A 26,230-nucleotide genomic window follows, 5' to 3' on the forward strand; every position below is an offset into this window, starting at 1 on the left:
TCACTTTAAATAGCATTATTAACATATCCAGAGGCATTTAAAATTACCTGTTTAGATTGTAAGAACATAGCAACGCCATAGAAACATTTTATCTTGAAGGTTGTATGGAACATCAGTTTTGATAAGACAGTACTTTAGATCATGGTTGTCTGCAGTCTTCTGCCGCACTTTGTGTTCATCTCCCTTCTTTGAGTTTTAAAAACCTCTCCATGTTCGAGCTGACAGCCTTCTTGTTGGAGTAATGCTTCCTGTCCGTTAGCCACACTGAGACCTGCAGGCACCCCGCATTAAACTGCAGACTCATGTGGATAATTAGGCTTGTGCAGATATTGGTTGTCAGGAACAGTTACAGGGTGATTCCATAATTTAACCTCCTACTCGATGTAAAAAAAAGATGTGCCATTAATTACAACTGTCCCTCAACTTTTTGTGACATTTAACAAAAATGGCAAATGGTAAAGAAATATAAACAAAGTAAAACAAGTAGCTAAACATGCGTCAAGTTGTACAAACCAATTTCCACTTTAATGAACACCACCTCCTCACTAGCTTTTACTCCTAAAATCCCCTCGTCCAATCAAACTGCAGCTTTCCATACCGAGTCTTCCCGCATTGATGTGAGGTGACGAAGGTTTGATGAGCAGCCAAAGGGAATACTTGGGTAAAGCAACGGTGGGTCGGCTCTGTGCTTTCTTTTAACGCGATCTTCTGCATCACTCTTTGGGATGGTTCGGCTTGACCGCGCTGGAGTACGGGGATGGTTACTGGAGGTTGTGATGCGCGGGGAGGCTCCTGTGGGTGCCCTGCAGCAAAACGCCCTGCTGCCTGTGAAGAATGGAAACCCTGAAGAGAGACCAATTGGTGGAGGGTCTTCCTCCACTCAGGCATAGGCCTGTTGGCGCTGTCTCTGATAGGATAGCGGAACTGAGGAGTCAGCTGGTTATCACCAGGGCATGAAGGACTTGGCCTTTCAGGCTGGATGTTGCTGTGCTGCTGGCGGTGAATAGTGGCCAATGGAACAATAAATGGAGCAGCGGCTCTGAGATTCCTGGTCTGTCCATGTAATCCTGCAGAGATGTAAGCAAATGGCGAAGAGAGACCATCTGTAGGAATAAAACCAGGTCTTTTGCTCTGAGGAGAGAATGTTGGAGGGTGGACTTTAAAACGTTTAAAGAGGGCTAAGACTTGCAGATTGAGGGCCAGCTCGGACTGGTTCTTGATGTTGTCATATTTAGCAGCAGACAGCAGGATACTGGGATGCTGAGCTGGAGACCACTCTGGGATGCAAACGTCTGGTGGAGGTTGGTGACCCTCTGGACTTGAGGGAGGAGACTTTGGTAGAGGAGGTGCGGTGGCATTGAGTTGTGTTTGTTGGTTTACAGTTTGAGGATGTGAAGCTAAATGAAACACAAAGTTAAGGAAATGAAGGAATATTTATTTATGTTATACAGAGTTCATAAACATTTTTCATATCAAAGTGTCACACTTTGATATGAAAAAATGTCCAAAGTTCTCAGAGCGTTACGGACAATTATTTCAGTGGTACAGTTGAAACCAGATATTTCCATACACTGTTCCCTGATGGCCGTGGTTGTACACTGGGTCACAAGCCAAATGTCTTCCCTTTTTAAAAGCTCGTTAAAATCAATGTTTTCACAGAATTTCTCACATTAGAACCATAAACTTTGTATATTTGGGTATTTTTTTGGTGGGGAATTTTATGTTACAGGCCAACACAAAATAGTATGTAAATGGGATGGAAGAAAAGTGATACAGTGATTTTATTTCAGATAAAAATCTTAGCAGTGTGGCAGGCATTTATATTCAGACCCTTTTTCTCTAATAGCCCTAAAAAATCATGTGCGATCAATAGTCACCTAAGTCACCTGAATAACAAATATAATGTTAAATTTATGTATATAGCATAGACCAAACTGCTTCATAATTTCACCAACAACCATAAAATATCATATGGAATAAAACTCTAAAAAATGAAAAGAAGCAATAATCAAAACGTCAAAGAACTATTTCACCTCTCGTGCTCAATCAGTCAAAGGGAAAAGAGATGGGTTTTTAACAGATTCTACAGTCACCGAGGTCTTTTCAGTCGGGTACGTTGAGCAATAATCATAGCAGCTAAAAGGGCCATGGTAACTCTAGAGGAGCTGCAAAGATTCACAGACCAGGTGTGAGAATCTGTACTCCCCATATCTGACCTTTATGTGGTGAGGGAGAAAAAAAACAATATAAAAAGAAATCAAGAAGAAGTCATGCAGAGGACACAGCATGCATTTGGGGGAAATGGCCCCGCAGATGAGATGAAAACTCAACTTGTTTAGTAGAAAACTAGAACTGAACATCACCCTGAACACAGCATCGTTACGGTAAAACACGTTTCTTTGGCAGGGAGAGAGAACTGCTACGGGTTTAAGAGACAACAACAACTCTAAACATACAACCGGAGCTACAACAGAATGGTTTAAATATGTTAGAATGGTCCAGATCTAAAGCAAATTGAGACTTGAACATTGATGTTGACAGAAGCTCCCATCTTCCATCTGATGAGCTTGAGTTTTTTTGTTAAAAAGAATAGGGAAAGGTTTTCTCATCCAGATGCAAAGCTGGTTGGTTGGCTGGCAGACTCTTTATTGATCCCTTCAGGAAGTTCCCTATGGTAAATTCAAATCTCAACAAAAGTTATAGCACCAAAAAACAATAAAAAAGAAATATGGAGACAGACTCCAAAAGACGAATCAGAATCAGAATCAGAATCAACTTTATTGCCAAGTTTGTGCATACAAACAAGGAATTTGACTCCGGTACACTTTGCTCTTTTGTTCTGTTTTTGCATTACAGAATATACAAATTTACAATTTACAATGTACAATATACACATATCTAATAAAAAAGGTGCATTTGCAACATCTGTATGCTGTTGTTCTGTACTCTATTGAATGTTCATCAGAGAAACAGCCTGGGGGAAGAAACTGTCTTTGTGGCAGCTGGTTTTAGTAAACAGTGCTCTGTAGCGGCGGCCTGAAGGTAAAACTCTAAACAGTTTATGCGCAGGGTGTGTGGAGTCGGCAGAGATTTTGGCAGCTCTTTTCTTGACCCTAGACCTGTATAAGTCCTGGATGGAGGGAAGGTCAGCTCTGATTATTCTCTCTGCAGTCCTGATTATTCGTTGCAGTCTGGACCTGTCCTGTTTTGTGGATGAGCCAAACCACACTGAGATGGATGAAGACAGGACAGACTGAATGATGGCAGTGTAGAAGATGACCAGCAGCTCCTGTGGAAGGTTGAACTTCTTGAGTTACCTCAGGATGTACAGTCTCTGCTGGGCCTTCTTCTGAACAGTGTCTATGTGTGAAGACCATCTCAGGTCCTCAGAGATGGTGGTTCCTAAGAACCCGAAGTGGTCCAGGGCCGACACAGTGTTGTTGAGGATGGTGAGGGGAGTGTATGGGGGTGGTGTTCTCCGAAAGTCCACCACCATTTCCACAGTCTTGAGTGGGTTGAGTTCAAGGTAGTTCTGACCGCACCAGTGTACCAGCCGATCCACCTGCTGTCTGTATGCAGACTCATCACCGTCCTGGATCAGTCCAATGACAGTGGTGTCGTCTGCAAACTTCAGGAGTTTCACGGACGAGTCCGATGAGGTGCAGTCATTTGTGTACAGAGAGAAGAGGATTGGGGATAGAACACACCCCTGGGGGGCACCAGTACTTATTGATCTGGATAGGGAGAAGATGCTCCCCAGTCTCACCTGCTGCTGTCGGTCTGTCAGGAAGCTGTTGATCCACTGACAGGTGGAGGCTGGGTGAGCTTCTGGTGGAGGATGTCTGGTATGATAGTGTTGAAGGCCGAGCTGAAGTCTACAAACAGGATCCTGGCGTACGTCCCTGGACGGTCGAGGTGTTGCAGGATGAAGTGTAGACCTAAGTTAACCGCATCATCTGCCGACCTGTTTGCTCGGTAAGCAAATTGCAGGGGGTCCAGCAGGGGGCCTGTGATGTCTTTCAGGTGCTTCAACACCAGCCGCTCAAAGGACTTCATGACCACAGACGTCAGGGCTACAGGCCTGTAGTCATTTAATCCTACGATGGTGGGTTTCTTGGGAACCGGGATGATGGTGGATCGTTTGAGGCAGGAGGGGACCTCACATTTCTCCAGTGACTTGTTGAAGATCCTTGTGAAGATCGGAGCAAGTTGATGTGCGCAGGCTTTCAGACATGATGGGGAGGCGTTATCAGGTCCTCCAGCTTTCTTTGTTTTCATGCGCTGAAAGAGCCTGTTTACCTCTTCCTCGGAGATCTTTAGTGCAGGCAGAGGATCTGATGGTGGGGGGTTGGTTGCTTTATGGGAGGAATTTGTTCCTGAATGGGATGTAGAGGGGATGATTTGAGGTGTGAATGGCTTCTTGTCATGTCTGCAGACGGTTGGCCAGGAGACGACTCTGTTCAGGATGGGTGGAGGGGCTCTTGTAGGCAGTCAGGTTTCTCAGACCAGTCCATACAGCCGAAGTATCACCAGTAGAAAGGCTGTTCTTAAGCTTCTCACTGTAGCTTCTCTTAGCTGCTTTGATCTCTTTTGTTAGTTTGTTCCTGGCCTGCCTGTACCGCGCCCAATCTCCACTGCTGTGAGCTTCTTCCTTATGCTCTACTTTGCCTTGGTCTCTCACACAAAATTCCCAATAAACTACACCGAAGTTTGAAGATTTTATGCGACCAAAATGTGCAAAAGCTTAAGGGGTAAGAATGCTTTGCAGGGAGTTGTATTTTAATTATTTTTAATTTCCCAATATGTCCTCAGAAATTAACCCTATACAGCCCAGATAATGTCTGATGTGCCATAATTAAGATTAGCTGTTGTTTTATGCTTTAATGTCAGCTTTATGCTGTGATGGCACACAAGTCATATGAGAGGATTCTCTATATATACCCAATGTAATGCTGCACTGACAGAAAACTTGGTAATAGTCACCTTGCTTTGAGATGGCAGCCTCTGCAGACCCCAGAGGAGACGTCAGCCACTCTGCAAAAGTAAAAATAAACAGACATTTCCTGTGTATTGAACCATTAATACACATTCCTACATATGAACATGAAGCCATTGGACCTCTAGGTATGGTGCTGGGTTGTTTGGGTTTGGAGAGAAATTGAAGTGGAGGTGTGATGTCTTCACAAAGCTCTGTTTTGTCCTGCAGCTCTCTCTGTTGTGTATGAGACATAATCTCAACACTTCCTGGTCTGGAACTTCTATCATACACAAACACATGTATTGTAGTTTGCATTTTAGCCTATCTGTGGTATTAAAACCATGAATCAGCTTGATTACTCACACGAAGCTGTCAGTGTTTTTCAGATTTAAGCTGATCTCTCTTTTCTGAGGCACCAGACGTTTTTCAGTTGAAACCTTCCGGTTCTTACTCAGACTACTCTCCACCTGGATATCAAGCAACTTCTGGAAAACACACTCTCCCTCTTCTTTCCTCTGATGCATTCTTGGTTTAAATGCACCAATTCTTTCCTTGACTTTCATTTTATCCCTTCCTTTTCCTTTTATCCCTTCCTTTGCATTCTGTTTATTGTCCTCATTCTTGTTTGTTTTATCACCCTTTTCACTCCTCTTCCTTTTTGCCTCAAGTGTAATTTCTTCCTCTCCATCTTCAAATGCTACAAACAAGATATTTCTCGCAGTTTTATCACTTGTTGCATTGCTTGTTGCATCGCTTGTTGCATTGCTTGTTGCATCGCTTGTTGCATCCTCATCTAAGTGATTGGCATTAAAGAAGTCATCCCAAAAGTCTGGCTTACTCTGCTGTTTTCCTTTCCTCTTCCAGTTCCTGATCACAGAGTTGGGGATGTAGCCGTCTGGAGCTATGGGCCAGTTAGGAAGCTCCATGTCCACATCAGCAGCATGAGTCATGATGTGAGGCTCCTAAGGCTCAGATTAAGCCAAACATGTTGCTGAACCACAGAACGCGTCAGTATGGTAGAGTTAGATTTAAAATTATGATAGAAAATGAGGCTGGAATCTGTCAAGAAATTATAAAGCAATGTAAAAGGAGTATCAATAAAACAAAAAAAAAACAATTAACAATATGTGTACCCTTCCCACTAATCAATTCAATCATTTTTATTGGTATTACAGCCATCAAACCCTTTTTATAGTTGCTGTTCATGCATGTTTCTGCTGGCATTTTGATAAGTTATCTTTGGCGATGAGCTCCATGTCTTTTAGGTTGGAAGGCCTCTTTGCCATCACCCTTATAATTAGCTCCCTTCACAGATTCCCTTTCAGATTCAAGTCAGGACTCTGGCTGGGCCACAAACATCAATATTACTACTAGTAAAAACATTTTTGTAAACTTAAAAGATTACTTTAAATCAAAGCTAAACTGGCTGGGGGTATGAGTAATTTTGGGCTTAGCCGTGCCTTGTTATTTGTAGTTTATCCTTTTCAGAGACATGAGTATTTAGTTTGAACCAAAATAATTAGATTTTTAAAATAACTTCTGTATCCGTTCATACAATAGGCTGACCAACAAGCTTTAATCACAAGGCACAATAACCTTCTGATCACAGACAGGTTGTCTAAAATCAACACCTGTACCTGGACTTGGAGTAAACATGTTCATTTTATAAAGATTTTAACCACCTGAAACATCAATGTGACAAATCTGACTTTGTGTGAGCAAAAAACAGTAGTTCTGGTTTCAGATGGTCTGTCCCACGTCTCACTCCAAGCTTTACTCAAAACTTTCATCTGTTAGCAAATACTTAGCATAGCATATATAACAGCAGAGAATTGTGCACAGGAGCTTTCCAAAATTTCCTTACAAATATTTTAAATTCGAACATATTAGACTTATTGGTTTAATACTAATAGTATTAGCCTGTGGAATAATTTAGCTCTCGTGTTTAATCCACTCCACTGACACAGCTTATGCTAAAGCTATCATCCACGCTGCTGGTGGTTGTTTGTCGACCAATGTTTCTTTGGGGTATAACTTTAAATTTCTTTGGAATTCTGTTCAGTTAGTACAATAACATTCTTTTTAACCAACTCTAAATATCTCATTTGACTTTTTGAATAATTAACTTGCCATTGTTACAGGATGCAGTACCTTCTGCAGGTTTTCTGTCCCACTTGCTCCCTCTTAGCCTTGCAGAGGCCCTTCTGTCAGTGTTACCATCTGCTTGCTTTTTAAAAGGAAATATTCCAAAAAGAACTTTTACTAAATAGAGTTCAGTGACAGTTGAGTGTTTCTTATTGGCTTGGTTTTCCATTTACTTTTTAAACTGTATCTGATGTGAAAACGTTAAGCATTCACTAAGGTACATCAAGTTATGTTTCTACAGTAGACATAAAACACCCTTCTCTACCTCCAGCTGGCTCGCTGCCTTCATAGAATGGGATCTCTAAAAGTATGCTTGTACTCCTAGAACATTTTTTAACATTTCGTCACATTAGAAACACAATCTCCAATATAGTTTATTGGAATGTTATGTGGTGGACCAACACAAAGTAGAACATAATTTTGAAGCAGACAAAAAATCCATACTTTTCCATTAAAACAATTTTTTTTTTTTACAAATACAAATCTTAACAGTTTGAAATGCATTTTCTATGCAGCCCTCTTGAGTCAGTTGTTTGTTGAACCACCTTACACTGGACCTACAGCAGCAAATCTTTCGGGGTATCTACCAGTGTTGTAATTTGCTCAAGCTCAGTCAGAGCTGAGTGTCTATGATTCTCAGTTGGATGTAAGTTTGACTAGACAGTTCAGTTCCATACAGTTTATTTATACAGCACCGATTCACAACACACTTTAATAAAAAAGGTCATTTCAATCGAATCATACAGATTCCAAGTCAAGCACATGCATTCCAACTGATCCTAGTTATCAAGTAAAGCAGTCAAATCCAGTTATTTAAATTGGTTAAAATGTTTTTTATCTAAGGAAACCCAGCAGATTGCATGAAATCACTGACTTGCAGCATTCACTCCTCCTGGATGAACATGTAGCGACGGTGAACAGTTTGTTGCACTGTGTTATTGACTTTGCAGGATTCCCTCATACCAAGCATGCATGTAGCAACAGTGGAAAGGAAAACTCCCCGTTAACTGGAAGAAACCCCCAGCAGAACTAGGCTCAGTGTGAGCAGCCATCTGTCATGACCAACTGGGGGTTTCAGAAGACAGAGCACACACACACAAAAACACAAAAGCACAAATCCAGGAATTCTTTCTTTGTTAAAGAAAAGTTAAAAAGTTGATGACAGTAATAGCTCCTTTAGTGGCTTCATCTAGGAGAGAAACACAACTAAGCGGATAAGTTCTGAGCCAATTTTGAAGTTTATAGGATGGAAGACAGCAAATACAGTGGTTGCATTCAAAGCTCAGCCAGTAGCTTTGTCTAGGAAAGAGACGTAGTTGAATACTGAAAGGCAGCTAGGGTTGTGTCCATTGTAGCTAGAGCTATGTGTTTGAGGTTGTTTTCCTGCTGGAAGATGTATTTAGCTCCATTAATCTTCTCCTCGATTATGATAGGGTGCCCTGTTCATTCTGAAGAAATGTATGCCCTACAGCATGAAGCTGCTACCATGTTTTAAGATGGGGATGCTCGGTTCAGGGTGGTGTGCAGAGTTAGTTTTCCACTCGGTGTAGGATTTTGGGTGTAGAGCAAAAAAGTTCACATTTGGTCTCATCTGTTAGAACAATTTCCAATCTTGTTGTGTCCCATACGCAGCTTGTTGCTATTAGGTCTTCTTCTGGCTTTCCTTCAACAAAGGCTTAATAACAAAACAATCCATGTTTGTGGAGTATACATCTTATAGTTATGTCAGTAGACTCTTCCACTTCAGCTGCAGACTTGCAACTTCTTGAGAGTTTGATTTAGAGAGCATCTGTAAACAGCAATTTTCAAGTCAATTAGATTTAGGACGAGACCTTAACTGGACCACTCTAACACAAGAATATTTTTGGATCGGCGTTCAGTCAATTCGGCACCCCCATTTTGTACTTATGCATTATCATTTTGTCGTCTCCTACTTCAATTTTATACCCATCAATCCATTTTGTACCCATGCACTTGTCATATATCAGTTTATTTCTCTTAATAGTTAGATATTAATGGTCATAAAATGCTTAAATCTAACATGTTGATTAATTCAATTGTACATTAGTATCTGAGAACTTTGTGTTAAAGTCTATTGTCTTTTATTTTGATTCTGATAAAAAGTTTGTCCCCTTTACTATTTGAAAATATGACATACAGGGGTTGGACAATGAAACTGAAACACTTTCTTTTATTGTCGACTTAGAAGATCTCCTTGGGACAGAGGAAACCCTGCTCCGGTTCCGCACTTCTAAAATGCTTTCTTAACGTGAGTTCAGATCTCTTTCAGGTAGAAAACACAACACTGAAATTAGTTTGTGATTCAAGGCCTCAAATTCTGCAGTTGAGTCAGAGATGCAGCCTTTTAGGCACAAATTGTATCCTAACTGCAAGCCCTAAGGACAGCAGGCTACTGTTATTTAGCTAAAGTTTAACTTGAAGCAAATGTTAGAAAGATGATCGTTCACCATAACACACTTTGCATGACAAAATAAAGTCTGAAGTTCAACTAATTTATAGTTTTTCTCAATTGCTAAAATACTAAACCCTCTTGTCTGACCCAAACTGTCAGTGACCTGAACCCATTTAATTAAATTGTCCCCCTTCTGACAGGACCCTAAGTACTTTCATCTAAGTTAGACACAACGTGCAAACAGATTTTCACCAACTAAAACACATTTTATACTGTGCAAGGTTGCATAATGGTCAGTGCAGGTAGAAAAGGTGAAACTCAATGAAAGCACTGGTGTCTCAACCTAAACACAGAAGCTCATTTACACATATATGAGACTGATGATGTGAACAAACCAAAACAAACCAATATAAACCAGTACAGCCAGGAGCTTTGGTCCTTGAAGCTTCAATCGGAAAAGCATGAGATTACAGACAAGATATTGTGTATATACAGGGGTTGGACAATGAAACTAAAACACCTGTCATTTTAGTGTGGGAGGTTTCATGGCTAAATTGGACCAGCCTGGTAGCCAGTCTTCATTGATTGCACATTGCACCAGTAAGAGCAGAGTGTGAAGGTTCAATTAGCAGGGTAAGAGCACAGTTTTGCCCAAAATATTGAAATGCACACAACATTATGGGTGACATACCAGAGTTCAAAAGAGGACAAATTGTTGGTGCACGTCTTGCTGGCGCATCTGTGACCAAGACAGCAAGTCTTTGTGATGTATCAAGAGCCACGGTATCCATGGTAATGTCAGCATACCACCAAGAAGGACGAACCACATACAACAGGATTAACTGTGGACGCAAGAGGAAGCTGTCTGAAAGGGATGTTCGGTTGCTAACCCGGATTGTATCCAAAAAACATAAAACCACGTCTGCCCAAATCACGGCAGAATTAAATGTGCACCTCAACTCTCCTGTTTCCACCAGAACTGTCCGTTGGCAGCTCCACAGGGTCAATATACACGGCCGGGCTGCTATAGCCAAACCTTTGGTCACTCATGCCAATGCCAAATGTTGGTTTCAATGGTTCAAGGAGCGCAAATCTTGGGCTGTGGACAATGTGAAGCATGTATTGTTCTCTGATGAGTCCACCTTTACCGTTTTCCCCACATCTGGGAGAGTTACGGTGTGGAGAAGCCCCAAAGAAGCGTACCACCCAGACTGTTGCATGCCCAGAGTGAAGCATGGGGGTGGATCAGTGATGGTTTGGGCTGCCATATCATGGCATTCCCTTGGTCAAAAACTTGTGCTAGATGGGTGCGCCACTGCCAAGGACTACCAAACCATTCTTGAGGACCATGTGCATCCAATGGTTCAAACATTGTATCCTGAAGGCGGTGCTGTGTATCAGGATGACAATGCACCAATACACACAACAAGACTGGTGAAAGATTGGTTTGATGAACATGAAAGTGAAGTTGAACATCTTCCATGACCTGCACAGTCACCAGATCTAAATATTATTGAGCCACTTTGGGGTGTTTTGGAGGAGCGAGTCAGGAAACGTTTTCCTCCACCAGTATCATGTAGTGACCTGGCCACTATCCTGCAAGAAATCCTAGTCAAGGTGAGATACAGGGGTTGGACAATGAAAGTGAAACACCTGGTTTTAGACCACAATAATTTATTAGTATGGTGTAGGGCCTCCTTTTCAGCCAATACAGCGTCAATTCGTCTTGGGAATGACATATACAAGTCCTGCACAGTGGTCAGAGGGATTTTAAGCCCTTCTTCTTGCAGGATAGTGGCCAGGTCACTACGTGATACTGGTGGAGGAAAACGTTTCCTGACTCGCTCCTCCAAAACACCCCAAAGTGGCTCAATACTATTTAGATCTAGTGACTGTGCAGGCCATGGGAGATGTTCAACTTCACTTTCATGTTCATCAAACCAATCTTTCACCAGTCTTGCTGTGTGTATTGGTGCATTGTCATCCTGATACACGGCACCGCCTTCAGGATACAATGTTTGAACCATTGGATGCACATGGTCCTCAAGAATGGTTCGGTAGTCCTTGGCAGTGACGCGCCCATCTAGCACAAGTATTGGACCAGGGGAATGCCATGATGTGGCAGCTCAAACCATCACTGATCCACCCCCATGCTTCACTCTGGGCATGCAACAGTCTGGGTGGTACGCTTCTTTGGGGCTTCTCCACACCGTAACTCTCCCAGATGTGGGGAAAACACTAAAGGTGGACTCATCAGAGAACAATACATGTTTCACATTGTCCACAGCCCAAGATTTGCGCTCCTTGCACCATTGAAACCAACGTTTGGCATTGGCATGAGTGACCAAAGGTTTGGCTATAGCAGCCCGGCCGTGTATATTGACCCTGTGGAGCTCCCAACGGACAGTTCTGGTGGAAACAGGAGAGTTGAGGTGCACATTTAATTCTGCTGTGATTTGGGAAGCCGTGGTTTTATGTTTTTTGGATACAATCCCGGTTAGCACCCGAACATCCCTTTCAGACCGCTTCCTCTTGCGTCAACAGTTAATCCTGTTGGATGTGGTTCGTCCTTCTTGGTGGTATGCTGACATTACCCTGGATATCGTGGCTCTTGATACATCACAAAGACTTGCTGTCTTGGTCACAGATGCGCCAGCAAGACGTGCACCAACAATTTGTCCTCTTTTGAACTCTGGTATGTCACCCATAATGTTGTGTGCATTTCAATATTTTGGGCAAAACTGTGCTCTTACCCTGCTAATTGAACCTTCACACTCTGCTCTTACTGGTGCAATGTGCAATCAATGAAGAATGGCTACCAGGCTGGTCCAATTTAGCCATGAATCCTCCCACACTAAAATGACAGGTGTTTCAGTTTCATTGTCTAACCCCTGTATGTTCCTGAATTAAACAACTCTACGTGACCTCCTGATGGTAAGTGTGACTTACTGGTGTCAAAAAAAAACACATTTCCTGACAGTAGACTATGAGGAGCTTATAAAAAAATTACTTGGGAAATCGTCAGTTATCGTCAGGGACAAAACGAACCAACTTTCATGAGTGAAAAGGTGACATAACCAGCCAGCCTTCCATTGATGTTGGCTGGCCACATTGAAGTAATAGTAACCTGTGTTTGTAAGACCTTCAACCAATTTGAGTAATTGTGTGTGTGTGTGTGTGTGTGTGTGTGTGTGTGTGAGTGAGATGGTGGGTAGGCATATGTGAAGTGTGTGTTGAGTGGGTATGTCTGAGTACGACTTTCTCCCCTTAAAGTGTACATTTGAAAGTGTGGTGGGAACAATAGAGGGATTGCAATCCACAGCACCTAAGAGCAGCAAAGGGCAGGTAGACCCAGGTCCAGAAGGCAGCAGCAGTCCTAGGCAGCCAGACATAAAGCATTGCCTTAGGTCAGCCATGCACCCAGCACAGAAGTAGGTCGTCAACAAGGCACAGGTGCAGCAACCTCCAGGTCGAAGAGGCACAGAGTGAAAAGCAGGGCACTAAACCCCCCGACCCAGCCACACCTCTACCCCCAGCCATGCAGGCCAAGCCTGGGAATTGACAGCCCAGGGCCCGCAGGGCTCTCACCAACTGCCGGCACCAAGACCGCCAGGCACCAAGCAGGGGAGACACCCAAGAGCAAGTATTGTTTTTTTTTTTTGTTCTTTTAGACCTGCAAGAAGGATATGGCATCTATTTGTTTCCAAATCTACTTTTGTGATGTCCCCAAGAAGGCAAACTGAGGGGCAGACTGGAACTGTATGCTCTAGGCATGTTGATGTTCACATAGTTTTAGCCAGAAGCCAAGTATAGTGCCAGAGAGCATGAAGATAGTCATCAAAAAAATCTCCCATGCAGTTTGGACTTGTGTTGGTTAGTGAAAAACCCATTTGAAACATCATTTTTCTAGTGTAGGGGGTTCTATGAAGGATTTTTTAGTGTGTCAGGTGAAGGTTGGCATTATGAGTCATTTTAAAAACATTTATGAAAAATATTTTCCCATTGTTTCAATATTAATATGGTTTATTTTGAAATCAAGAAATGGAAGTCAGGGGTTTTCGGTATCCAAAGAATGATGTTCTCCTTTATTTAAAAGCAGGATGTTGATATATTTATGTTTGTAACAGAAATAATGACTGAAATATCCCAACTAGAAAGAAAGACAAGATCATCCCACTGTCAAATTACTTTTAGATCCAAAGCCAGTGAATAAAAATTAAGGATGGATACCCTTTTGTTTTAAAAGTTATTGCTGAGGAAATAAGAACGCTTATTTTCATAGCATTTGCATCAAAAATACAACTTAAACACCAAATGAAGATTGTCACAAAAAAATCTTGAATTGGCCCTACTTCTCTACAGAGTTCTCCATATATGAGAACATGGAAGCTATTTTTTAAGCAGCATTTCTCTTATAGCTGCGAATTTATTAAAGTGAACAAAAAAAACGTCAGAAACTGCACACATATCCACACTTCACCTTAAATTACACATTAACAGATATATTTTGGCTTGAAAGGAAGGAACTTTAACTTATTCGCTGTACACATTTGATGATATGTTCAGATAATAAATAAGAAACGCAGGTCAATATGGCTTCTTCCTCTCCTTAACATGGCTCTCTTCTTTTCCTTCTTGAGGTTTGTGGTATAAATGAATGTGCCCCTTTTCTGCAGACAAGCATCATGTAAGTTTTCCATTCAACAAACAGGACAGCTATTAAAAGGGATATTTTGGATTTAGAAATGAGGTTCTGTTAAGCTTGTATCTGTAATAGTAGTAGGCAGATGTCATATTAGAGTGACAATGTGTAAAAGTGAAGAAATCCACAGGGGTAGGCGGTGTGCATCTTAGAAGTACCCTCATTTTAGCTATTCAAAACAATATCCAAAATCCAATATATTTAACTGGATGTTAACCGTTTACACTTTCACAACAAATCACTGCTGAAGGTCTTATTTCACCTTTCAATGTTTTGTGTATGTTTGGTCTTGAATAAAATTTTGACACTCAAAAAGTTAGTGCACTCGTTTTTTTGAAAAAGGAACCAAAACATGACATACATGGAAATAGCCAAACAATAACCTAAGGTCATTGGAGGGAGATGTGGTGTGAGTGGAACACAGCCTCAATGGTAAACAGCAGCATAACAAGGTAAAGATTTCGAGGAGGGGTATTACTTGCGAAATTATTAAGAACACCATGAGGGTTTATATGGAGATTTGAATTGGAGGGATGAGGAAAACTTTATTACTGTTGTCAGGACATATGGGGGGTGCAGCCACAATAACAGGAACATAAATTGCCTGACTGCTTAGGTGCCGATGCACACTTGGGGAACAACTGAAACTGGTATTGTGTGAAACACTGAAATACATTTTCTTTGACGGTTTTATGTTTTAACAGGCTTTAACAGTCAGAGGAAGACAAGTGGATTGCTTCAACCTGCAACTATGCTCACTGCAGAGGGGTGTTGCTTTTTAGTCAGAGGCTGCCTGGTTTGTGTATACTCACATACTTTTGCCTTTATTGTGTTTCCATGAAACTCTACAGCATGTTTTGGTATACTTTTGGAAAAACACACAAAAACAGTGTTGGTGGAAGCTAATGAAAAAAACAGATTAGAGATACGTGTTTTCACAATCCACTTCAAAATGCACTTAAAAAAATTTTTTTCCGATATCTTTCTCCAAACTATGGACCTTCAAGTTTCTTACTGTTTTCTCAGTTGTTTCCATGGAGAGTCCACCAAGAGTGGATTCAACTTTTGGATTTTGCTAATTTTGTGTAGGAATATCTACACTTTTGGTTAACAGTGATAAACTTGAGGGCCATGTAAATGTGCAGACATTTTATATCGCTCGTATAAATATTTTCAGTTTGAGCTGTTTCAAATGGCTAAGTTTAGCAAAAACGGGGACACAAACATAGCTAGCTGTTAGCTTTCCACCACTCTGAGAATATCTTCACTCTTCCACAAAGTCACAGTTATATGGTGTCTTTCTGCAACAAGTATGGGAACAATAACTATTAATAAATATCACAGAAGCTCACTTTGAAAAATTTGAAGTATCACCTTCTGTGGAAACAATAACACTAACAGGGATGTATGAAGGTCAAGCCAACACCTAACAAGACTCTCTTGCAATCTGAGCACCTAGTTATGATTATGTTTAACATAAAAATACAGCAAAGTGGTGATATGGCCCTGGTGCTGGACCCAGTTTGTGCTTCTCAGTCAAATACAGTAAATAGCATTACACTGGTGTCATCATTAGCCCTTCTTTGGCTTGTGGATGGTAACTATCTGGTTTTATTTTAATGAACTGCCAGGACATAGTCACCTCTCCTTCATGCTTTCATCTGTACTGATGCCACAATTAACCAGTTACAAGTTTTTTTTTTTTTTTTTTTCAGTTTTAACCTCTGTGATCCCCTCTCTGTACCCCCATCACTTGTTGTACTTGTCGTCTTCTGCTTCATCTGGGACCGGGTTGCAGGGGCAGCAGACTCAGTAGAGAGGCCCAGACTTCCCTCTCCCCAGACACCTCCTCCAGCTCCTCCGGGGGGAAAATATAGTATTCCCAGGCCAGCCGAGAGACATAGTCCCTCCAGCGTGTCCTGGACTGTCCCCTGGGCCTCCTCCCGGTGGGACGTGCCTGGAACACCTCCCGAGGAAGGCGTCCAGGAGGCATCCGGTATAGATGCCCGAGCCACCTCAACTGGCTCCTCTCAATGTGGAGGAGCAGCGGCTCTACTCCGAGCCCCTCCTGGATGGCCGAGCTCTTCACCTTGTCTCTAAGGGAGTGCCCGGCCACCCTATGGAGGAAGCTCATTTCAGTCGCTTGTATCCTGGATCTCATTCTTTCGGTCATGACCCAAAGTTCATGGCCATAGGTGAGGTTAGGAACGTAGACCCCCCATCACAATATTTGCCAAAATATGACCTACGCAATTATGCTATGAGGCTAATGATATTACTCTTTTCGCCGGAGTTGATGTTAAAAAAATAAAAAAAGGAGGAACTGGGGGTTCACCTCCCTAAACAAGTGAAAACAGGATGTTTGGACCTTCTGCAGTCGGGATGTGAGGAGCATAAGGAGACATTGCAGAAATTCTTGGAGGCAAAACATTTCAGTCAGTCAGTTAATGCAAAGCTGCAGAAATACCTGTGTTAAATGCAGTCAACGCCTGAGACACTTGTTCCTGAATTCTTGCATGGTGTAAAATTTTTTGTTTTTTTCACATTTTTCCTAAAAGCAATGCTTAAAAATAAATAAAGATAAAACCGGAAGACCTTTCTTTATATATGATTACAGCTACTCCAGTCGCTAACACAATATTTGCTGCTGGCCCAGAATAAAGATGCTACTGGATGATTATCACTAAGTACAACATGTGCTGTCAAATTGTGTTTTACTTTAAAATACACTAAACACGTTGCAGAAGGTTCTATTACCTCCTGAAAACCCAACATAGAGAGATCTTGAAGAATCGCACTGTGCCAGCAGCATCAGTGCAGTCACTGATGAACTCATTTAAGCTCTGCAAGCTTACAGTTCAAACAGTTTTCTTGGATCTGTGTCGGAAAGCCCCGCTGCTTACACCATCATCTGAAGGGTTCCTCAGTCTCCTTATATTTTATCTCTTAACAGATGTTTACAGAATCAAAGTCCAAAACAAAACTCTACGCAGATGAAGTTAAGGAAGTTGAGGAAATGTCGACCTTGGTGTTTTGCATAACTGGACCTACTGCCACAACACAGAACAGGAAAAGATACATTCTAATTTCTTTTAACTGTTGCGGCATGTCCACTTTGTTGCTTGAACCTGTCTGTCATGTCATTAAGTCATCAGTTATGCAACAGGAGGAATCTTCCCCGTTTTGTAGAGGAGATCTGGCCTGACACTGCAAGCAACCAGACACGTCTTCATTTGCCAAAGCTCCCAGGACACGAAACAAAACAAAATGTGTGCATTTCAACACACACACACACACATGTGGAGACAATAGATTTTTGGTGGTACATATGCATATGTTCTGCTTTATCTTTCAATCTATGAAAAACCTATGTTTATCCTTCGACATTAAATTAGCATATTAGCCTGCTAACATGCTTTAGCATAAATGCACATGGGATGTAGTACATAACATGGTTGTAATGTTAATTTGACCAAGTTTCAGAGATTTTGCTGACATCAGATCTCCCACACAGAATGGTGAAACCTATTGATACTTTCAAACAGACTTCTTTCTAAGTCTTCCCAGAATGCCATTTGAAGGTGAACATTTGCTGATTCCTGAAGATGTAATCCAGTCCACTGCTGTTACTTTGCTTCTCATGTACAGACAGGAAACACTGTTTCTCTGCTGGCAGAATCACCAGCCGATATACAAGCTGAAAAGAAAAAAATTGGGTGTAGGGGTCCCAGCTATGAATTGCGACGCTGCAGTCTGTGGGAGTGCAGAGAGAGCATTGTGATGGGCTTGGAGCGGGCAGATGTCATTCTTGCAGAAGTGTCTCCTTCCAGTCAAAGGAGTGGTTGGGTCCATGAGTTAGAGGCAGGATAGGAGGGTCCACTAACTGCCACATTCCTGTTTCTCCCTGTTCTTCACTGGCACAGAAGCCCAAGTAGGGAATCTGAGGACCAAGCAGAGAAGATCATTATTTCTGGCTTTGTTTTTATTTAAAATTTATTTCCACCACTACTGCCAATTAAATTGTATTTTGTGGCCAATACCTAATCCCAGGTTTTTGTCAACAGTGTGATAGTAATTTGAGCAAATCCCTATTTTCCTTTGAAAACTATAATATAAGAAGACATCCCAGTTGGTAATAAGATAGCAATAGCTGTAGAACAGTTTCATTATTTTAAAACAAAGACAAAATGAGGGGCTTGAATTTCAGTCTTCCTTTCACATCTTATATATAAGTGATTAGCACAATTAGTGCAGCTAGCATGACTAAAACTGCAGTTTATGGGGGTACTCTGTAGTGAACGTGGATCTTTACCTCAACTCTAAGATTTCTAACATTTCTAAATCCAGCATGTTACATGAGAGAGGTTGAAAGCTCAGAAAAATGAAACAGAGCAACTTTGCTGTTCCCCGTTCAGCCTTCCTGTTACCTGCCTTAAGTCTCGTTCTCTCTGGGAGCCTCAATGAACCACAAACATGACTCGGTGGGTTGTAGAAAACATAGGGTCCTTTTAAATGACTTCTTAAATCTCTGCGCTTCCTTTGACTTTATATTAAATCAAATAAGTCTTCGTCACTCTGTAAGAGTACCCACACTGTAGATTGTTATCATTGCTAGCTGGCAGTATTTTGTGTTCAGTGATCAGAAAAAGATTTTTGAGTTTCCAACCAGATAGGCAATTTCCTGATTCATCTCTAATTACAAGAGGGATATAGCACAATTAAATTTATGATACACTTTAGGCAGTTATGAATCAACATTTTCATGAGTAATTTCTATAAGAAACTATAAATGGTGTTAAATCATTTATAGTTTGACAGTTTAAACAACAAACCAGTAATGCATGATGAAGACATGTACATCTCTACACTGTTAGCATTCGAAACTACAATAAAATGTTTCTTTAATAAAAACATAAAACCCTGGTATTTAGATTTATCTCTTTGAGACCAGAATAAATGTATGTATGTTTAATTGTTTTTTACCTGCTCACTCATGTGGCCTTCTTACATGTAGGGAGCTTTAAGAGCACACCCCCATGTTTTTGCACACCAAACCACAACAGAGGAACAGAGGAACTGTAACAGATGGAAGCTATCACACACAGAGAAGAAAGTGGGCTGCAGAAATAAAACAAATGTGGTGAAGACGGACCTTTCGTACAACTTGGATGAAGTCCTTGGCGTTTTGAGCGCTGCGGCCCTGCAGCTGACGTGTGCAGGCCTCCAAGGAAGCTGCGTGGGCTACAATCAGCACGTTGTTTCCTACGCAGAGCGGAAATCCAAGCAGGACAGCATCAGCACAGCACAGCACAAACACATGAGCATGGAGAACAATGAAAGCAGAGAAGCTCCAGCTACCAGTGTTTTTGCAGTCTGACAGGATATCTTTGGTCACTTGGTAGCTACGACTCATGTAGTTCTCGTAGGACTCGGACACGGTCAGCTTGCTGGCTGGGATCAGAGGTCTATACAGGGACAAACAGTACATCAGGCAGCTTTTAAGAGAGAAAACTGACAGGTTTCATAGGTTTTGTTTTTGGGGCTACAGCAGGGCCTGACCATGTTGCCCTTTCACTATTTTGTACTTTTTTAGTCTTTTTGGGATATGAACCATACTTCTGAGCATGTTTCAAATTATATCCACCTGGGAGACATTTTATCATCTGCTTTGACAACCAACAATTTATAGCGACTTTCTTAATGTTACTCATTGTCTACTGTAAGAAAACAATGGAATGTTTGATCCTAAACTGTTACCAGAATCAGCTAACCCAAAGAGGAGATCAAAACCAAAATAAATGCAGTGGCTGAAATAAACAGTTTAATACAAAATGTTTTAAATACTAACTACATTAAATTACATGAGAGATTTGAGCCCCTGTTTATTTCCATAATTCATAAAAATACCAAATTACAATGAGAAAATAAACTATTTAGCCATAGTTTAAATACATGGGTAAAAAATGGTTTGTTTCCCAGGATAAAATGTGAACATGTTGGTTTGAAATGTGGGTGCGGGTTGGTGCCAGGGTTAACTAACCATGAGCCTCAGCAGCACAGTCCAAGAAATCTTTGGGAGAAGGGATTATAGCGCTGGTGATGATGAAAACTACAATCTGAAAATACATACAGTGTCCTTCATATTTACCTGCAACTGTTAAAGATACGCACCAGATCCATCCATCCATCCTTACATCAATCCATTATTCACTGTCTATGATTAGGTTGCAGGGGTAACAGGTTCAGGAGAAAACTCTAGACATTCCTTTCCCTAGTGACACTCCCCTTTAATTCTGGGGGATCCCAAGCTGTTCCCAGGTCAGAAGGGATTTATAGTCCCACCAGCGAGTCCTGGTTCTACCCCTGGGTCTCCTTCCAGTGGGATGTGACTAGAAAAAGCATTTCAGATGCTTCCGTCCAGGATCTCGATCTTTCGATCATGATCCACGCCTCTTGACCATAAGTGAGATTTGGAATGCAGACAGACCAATAAAGGGAGAGAAAGGCTTTTTGGCACAGCTCTTTCTTCACCATACTAGAAATATTCACAAGTAGAGTCCAAGTAGGGCAAGTCCAAGTCAAGTTTCAAGTCTTTTGCCCCAGGTCAGAGTCAAGTCTCCTATGCCAAAAATAAACATTTTCTCATGAAATCTCTGACATCTAGGTCATCTTTAACCCTGCATTGCTGTAGGCCAGGGTTCTAAACCTTTGCTGTTTGCCCTCAGGCCTAAATCATCAATGAATATTTGGCAATTATCTTTTAATATTTTAACATTTAAAGTGCTTTTTTTGTTATTGTACTGACTACTGGTGAGTTAACACTTGTTTATCACTGTATTCATATTGCGATAACTCTGGCTTAGAGGGTTTTTCTTTCCCTCACTCTGAGCTGGAGAATGTTTAATAATATTGGGAAACCATTTTCTAAAACCACATTTAAAACCATTGTTCTCTATTCTGAATAGTAAAGATTTTCAAATGTACTGTATAAATTACAACATAGTCAACAGGGTAGTAAGTAAATAAATGAGTGTTACATTTTTGAATGAATGGAACAGGAAGTGCCTTTATTTTGATATTTTTAGCCAGAAATGTCTTTTTAACCTGACAACAGTGAGAGAATGCACATTTATTTTGTTTCCTAAATGACCCAAAGTCATTGAACGCAGCGTTCATTCAGATAGATATTCATGTGGTCGTTATTGTGAAGCTGGAGCTAACATAGACATAGTATATAGCTCACAGACTCCCTTTTAATCATTGTAGCACGAGATAGAAAACTTTACTTCGACTCAGACCAGGAGTCTAAGTCAAGTCTGAAGTCTTTTATTTTTGTGACTTGAGTCGATATCTCAAGCTCCATCGCCTGTCTGTTTCAGACCAGAGCATTACTTCAGATGAGGACCCAGTCCGTCTACCTTCCCTGCTCTGTTCAACCATCACTTAGCAACAAAACCCCAGGATTTTTTTTAACTTTTCCGCTTGAAGCAGAATGTGTTTTTGGCTTAAATATAATATGACTCCATGGAAGTGGATGTTTCCATCACCTGTAAGCTGTGTCTACACTGAAGTTGGCTGCAGCGAGGTCAGTGGGGGGGATCCACGCTGGTAGCGAGTTCCCTGACACCCATTTTGTCCATTCAAAAAGGCCTGGCTCCACCCGCACCTTCAGCTTCCCATCCTGCTGCAACCCTGCTCACACAAACACAGGCAATCAGAACAGGAGGGTCACTGAGAATGTTCTGCTGTGACTAGGTATGCTACAGACACAGAACATTAAACCAATAAATGCTAGAACCATCTCACCTTTCAGGATGTTCTGTGCAGTCTGAACACATCGCAGGGATGGAGAGCAGTAAACAAAGTCTATCATTGTGTTACTTTCTAACAGAGCCTCACCTGGGAAAAGCAGCACATGTTTAGCATGGATACAGTTAAAAAACTAAATATCTGATCGCTCTTTTACTGACATACCCACTAATCGAGCCTGAGTGGATCCAAACACAGTGATGGGAGCGTCCATGTCATAGTCTCTCTGTCCTCCCCACAGAGGCAGACTAGGAGGCATGTTAAGGTTGGAACGTACATATCTACCTGCAGATCAACAACAGGTTTTTTTGTCTTTGTATCCTTCTGTTTCCTAACAAGGTTCAAGGATTCTGGTTTAACAATGTTAAACCTTGCAGAGTTTAAAGTCTCACCTTTACTGTCTGAGCAAAGAGTAAGCCAGTGTTTACCAAAGACCACATCCATCCTCTCACCATGGCGGCACACAAAAAGAGTCCGTTTGGGCTGCTGAGTGTAGCTCCCACTGAACCGCAGAACCTGCTGGAAAAGATGGAGCTGGGTTACAGCACTATACTTGAAATCTGTTCAACTGAGAGTTATTCAAATTGTCGAAAGCAAGAAAACAATAAAAAAATACCTGCATAGGGTGGCAGATCACACTGAGTGTAGGCATGTCTCCGGGACTGGTGCTGTCAGGACGTCGGCTGTCCAGCAGTCCATCAAACATTCCTTTCTCTTTAGCGCTTTTTTCACTGGGTCCACAGCTGAAGAAGGAATGGGATCTGGGACAAGACCGTAAAAAATGCATCTGCATAATTTAAAACTTTAAAATATTATTGCAGTAAGAGTCTTTTGGTTGATTCAATCTGGTTTTATTATCTGATAAAATTAATAAATTAAAACTTTGAGGCTTTGATAATCACTTAGGTCTAATTGTATCAGTATGCCAACAGTCTTTGTTATTCCAAAACAGGGCGATGCTTTCTCCAAAAGTCAGAGAGATACTAAGCTCGCTTATTTTAGAACGTTCATACACTCGGTAGCAGTTATAGATTCTCTAGTTTCCCAGGCAATGGTGATGAAAAACTATCCCACACCATGATACTGCCGTTACCATGCTCCACTAAACAAATTTTGTTCTTGCAGGGATACATTTGAATACCATCTTCTTGAAGCAAAAGCCATTATGGAGAGTCTCTTTTAGGAATATTGTGGACTTCTGCATACTTTTCCATCTCAGCTGTGAATCATAGCTGCCTTTGCAGGAAACTTTAATCCGCCCATAGCTATACCTACCTATAAGATTAATTATTTAATGGATGTTCCTTTCTTTGATTCATAAATGGCTGTATTTGTATTTTTTAATAAATGTCTTTGCTTTTTATTCTGTGAGCCTGGTTTGTTACCATGAGCTGCTCCTCACCCATGAAATACCCAGGTGTCAGACTCATCTGCCAGGCTGACGTAGTTCTCTGGCAGGAGTCCAGACAGCCCGGTGGCCAGGGACGTCCCATACACCCAGCCCTCGCTGGTGCTGGTCTGATCCATGGATGACGTGAATATATAATCCCCAGGAGCAAGCTCCAGTTCATCGTCATTCTGTGGCATGTAGGGGTACATAACCTTGAACGTCTGCAGGCACATTCAAAGGAATGTTGGTCACACTTCAGAAAACTAACCCTGTGAAAAAGCTTTCAGAGAATTGCTGTGTGTTTAAACATATACAACATGCAAAACATAACTAAATGGAGTATTAGCTACCTCATGGTTAGCAAAACGAATGTCCCGGGAAAACAGGACAGCCAGCCAGTCACAGCCAAGCTTCACCTCGATGCCCTTGGCCAGCTTCTCCAGTGAGGAGAGGTGATCAGATAGGAAGTTGTATGCCAGCGTGAGATGGAGTTGCTTCTTGTGAGGCTCCACTTTGACCTCTAGAGGAGAAAAGGGATTGGTTTGAGAGGCTTGTTGCGTTTATGAAACCTCTCATTTCTTTGTTTGTTTGATGTTATTCTACCAGACATTGTCAGCCTCTGGCCGAAAACAAAGCCCAGCACACATTAGATGGTGCCTATCTTTAACTGATGCTACCTACCATACCATGGTGTATTTCTGACAATCTCCTGGTGATTCCTACCTGTTTTCCTGGCAGCCTCTGTGGCAAAGTCAGCTGCAAACTGTCTGAGAACATCTGCCACCTGCTCCTCAACAAATAGCCCTATGAAGCTGGAAGATGTGTAGAGCTCTAGAGGCAGCGGTCGGGGAAATCGACCCCTCCACTGCTGCACCGTGGTCTGCAGGGCCTCACTGAGAGCTTCAACTTTAGAGTCAGCACACTAGAAGGGAGAGAACACTCAAAAGTTTCATCATGAGAAGGTATGTGATGGTATTTACTGTGCTCATTTTCAGAAGTGTCTTGTAGTTTCATTCAGCTCACCATGAAGAACTGACACAGAGTGATGTGTGGGAAAATGTTGTGGGCCTTGTTTTTGCCACAGGTAATCCGGCTCTGCTGCCAGAAGTGGGAGAGCTGGTTCTGGAGCGGCCCGCTGGGTCGCAGGTAGAGAACGAACTCCCTGGGCAGGGGGTCGTCCAGGAACGGGTCATCCACATGGGAGAAAAGCCTGTTGGGGTGGCAGAACACTGATTTCTGCTTTGCTGGGACAATAGTCAAACAGCGCGTTATTGGGATTATGTGTGGTAGACCAACACTCAACTTGGTCTTGCATACTTGTGAAAAAAAGGGAACAGCTTATGTAGTTAAAATGTTTTCCAATATGAAAGGTGTGGTGTGCATACAGTGCTATGAAAAAATACTTGCCACTAAACAAATCTTTTCCGTTTTTGCTTTTTTCTTACATTTGAATGTTTCAGATCATCAAACGTTAATATCAGACAGTTTTTAATGATGATTTATGCAGGGAAAAAACGTATCAAAATCAATTTATTCCTGTGTAAAAACATGACTGCGCCCCTTGTTAAATCAGTTGTAATAATCCAGAGTTTTTGGAGTTTAATTTAACTTGCCCTCCGCGAGCAATGTATTGAACTCCCACCTCCGGGAGAGCTTTGACCAGATTCTGGGGGAGGATGGAAAAATAGAGTCCAAGTGGACCATGTTCTCCGCGTCTGTTGTTGATGCTGCCACCCGTAGCTGTGGCCGTAAACTCTGCGGTGCCTGTCGCAGCAGCAATCCCCAAACCCAGTGGTGGGCACCAGCAGTAAGGGATGCTGTCCCGCTGAACAAAGAGTCTCATCGGCCACCGGGGTGGTGGTCCACTTCACAAGAAGGGGGACCGGAGGGTGTGTTCCAACTATAGGGGGATCACACTCCTCAGCCTCCCTGGTAAGGCCTACGAAAGGGTATTGGAAAGAAGAATCTGGCCGATAGTCGAACCTCGGCTTTAGGATGAGCAGTGTGGTTTTTGCCCCAGCCGTGGAACACTGGACCAGCTCTATACCCTCTACAGGGTACCTGAGGGTTCCCCTATGGTGTCCTGTGAGGGGTGCTCCAGGAGTACAGAGTCGGACCATCTGGTCTCTGTACAAACTATTGCCCTTTTTCCTTTGGCTCAATTTGTCCCTACGTGTGACATGAACAGATTCACTGATTGGCCGTGGTTGGGGGAGAAATGGGAAGGTTTTCGTTGAGACAATGCAGGGAAAAGTTAATAAAACTCAAGAGCAACTACAATAATATTAAGGACCACAGTGGCCAGGGCAGGTCATACATGTACTTTTAAGATTTACAGATCATAAACCATCCCTGAAGGCTGAAAAGAAAAAGGACACATCAGCTTTCTGAATTACACGCAGGCAGATCGCTGTATTTAATAACATCCTAAACCAGCTGAGAACACATAAAATCAGTCGTTCAGAGGCACAAACATTTCCCCCAAAAACACACAAAACAAAACCACCATGAAACGACGTGTTTGATTCAGACATTTATTGACGGTCCTTAAGAGAACCAGCGTCTGCAGGAGGAGGGAGCAGGCAGAGAGCAGCTGCCCGTAATCAGACTGTCTGCATCGGACCAAACGGGAGGACGAGCCCATATGTGCTGTCCAACTTTAGCTATACACGCACAATTATGGGCACAGTAAGGTTTGTCACATGGAATGTGTATGGAGTCGGCACCAGAGAGGAAAAGTAAAAAATATTTTATCAGCTTAAAAGACTATAGGCAGACGTCTTATTACAAGAG

General features: G+C 42.0%; 2 protein-coding genes across 5 annotated transcripts in view; both read right to left on the reverse strand.

Annotated features, from left to right (window-relative positions):
- Positions 1–54: 54 nt before the first annotated feature.
- LOC124884486 (uncharacterized protein DDB_G0284459-like) lies at positions 55–7,200 on the reverse strand. 3 transcript variants are annotated; one of them, XM_047392422.1, is made up of 5 exons: positions 7,109–7,200; positions 5,342–6,037; positions 5,119–5,255; positions 4,984–5,034; positions 55–1,397 (listed from the first exon to the last, which is right to left on the reverse strand). In XM_047392422.1, the coding sequence occupies exons 2-5, from the start codon at positions 5,926–5,928 to the stop codon at positions 559–561; spliced, it is 1,614 nt and encodes a 537-aa protein (XP_047248378.1). In that variant the 5' UTR covers positions 5,929–6,037; positions 7,109–7,200; the 3' UTR covers positions 55–558. The 3 variants fall into 3 exon arrangements, with proteins under 3 accessions (XP_047248378.1, XP_047248376.1, XP_047248377.1); XM_047392420.1 differs by having other exon boundaries at positions 59–1,397; positions 5,119–5,258; XM_047392421.1 differs by having other exon boundaries at positions 59–1,397; positions 5,119–5,258; positions 7,130–7,196.
- A 9,623-nt stretch (positions 7,201–16,823) lies between these two features.
- LOC124883489 (ubiquitin-associated and SH3 domain-containing protein B-like) overlaps positions 16,824–26,230 on the reverse strand; it is a 54,684-nt gene continuing 45,277 nt past the window's right edge. Inside the window, exons 3-14 of one of the 2 annotated variants that reach the window (XM_047390599.1) lie at positions 24,461–24,647; positions 24,161–24,359; positions 23,788–23,957; positions 23,450–23,658; positions 22,664–22,808; positions 22,440–22,563; positions 22,213–22,332; positions 22,045–22,137; positions 21,786–21,930; positions 19,597–19,703; positions 19,391–19,500; positions 16,824–18,178 (exon numbers count right to left, since the gene is read on the reverse strand). In XM_047390599.1, coding sequence (XP_047246555.1) covers positions 18,041–18,178; positions 19,391–19,500; positions 19,597–19,703; positions 21,786–21,930; positions 22,045–22,137; positions 22,213–22,332; positions 22,440–22,563; positions 22,664–22,808; positions 23,450–23,658; positions 23,788–23,957; positions 24,161–24,359; positions 24,461–24,647 — 1,747 coding nt within the window. In that variant the 3' untranslated portion in view covers positions 16,824–18,040. Of the gene's footprint in view, positions 18,179–19,390; positions 19,501–19,596; positions 19,704–21,785; positions 21,931–22,044; positions 22,138–22,212; positions 22,333–22,439; positions 22,567–22,663; positions 22,809–23,449; positions 23,659–23,787; positions 23,958–24,160; positions 24,360–24,460; positions 24,648–26,230 lie in introns of both variants that reach the window. The other variant, XM_047390598.1, reaches the window with a different exon arrangement.

The sequence above is a fragment of the Girardinichthys multiradiatus genome, chromosome 18 (assembly GCF_021462225.1).
Source record: "Girardinichthys multiradiatus isolate DD_20200921_A chromosome 18, DD_fGirMul_XY1, whole genome shotgun sequence".
Taxonomy (NCBI): domain Eukaryota; kingdom Metazoa; phylum Chordata; class Actinopteri; order Cyprinodontiformes; family Goodeidae; genus Girardinichthys; species Girardinichthys multiradiatus.

What these genes read in the sequence shown, in the direction of transcription:
- LOC124884486 (XM_047392420.1), bottom strand. Translation starts at nt 5,928, where the DNA reads ATGACTCATGCTGCTGATGTGGACATGGAGCTTCCTAACTGGCCCATA. An exon ending in ACCCAGCACCATACCTAGAG is followed by an intron (nt 5,035 to 5,118) that starts GTCCAATGGCTT and finishes TTACTTTTGCAG; the next exon opens with AGTGGCTGACGTCTCCTCTG. An exon ending in GGCTGCCATCTCAAAGCAAG is followed by an intron (nt 1,398 to 4,983) that starts GTGACTATTACC and finishes TGTTTCATTTAG; the next exon opens with CTTCACATCCTCAAACTGTA.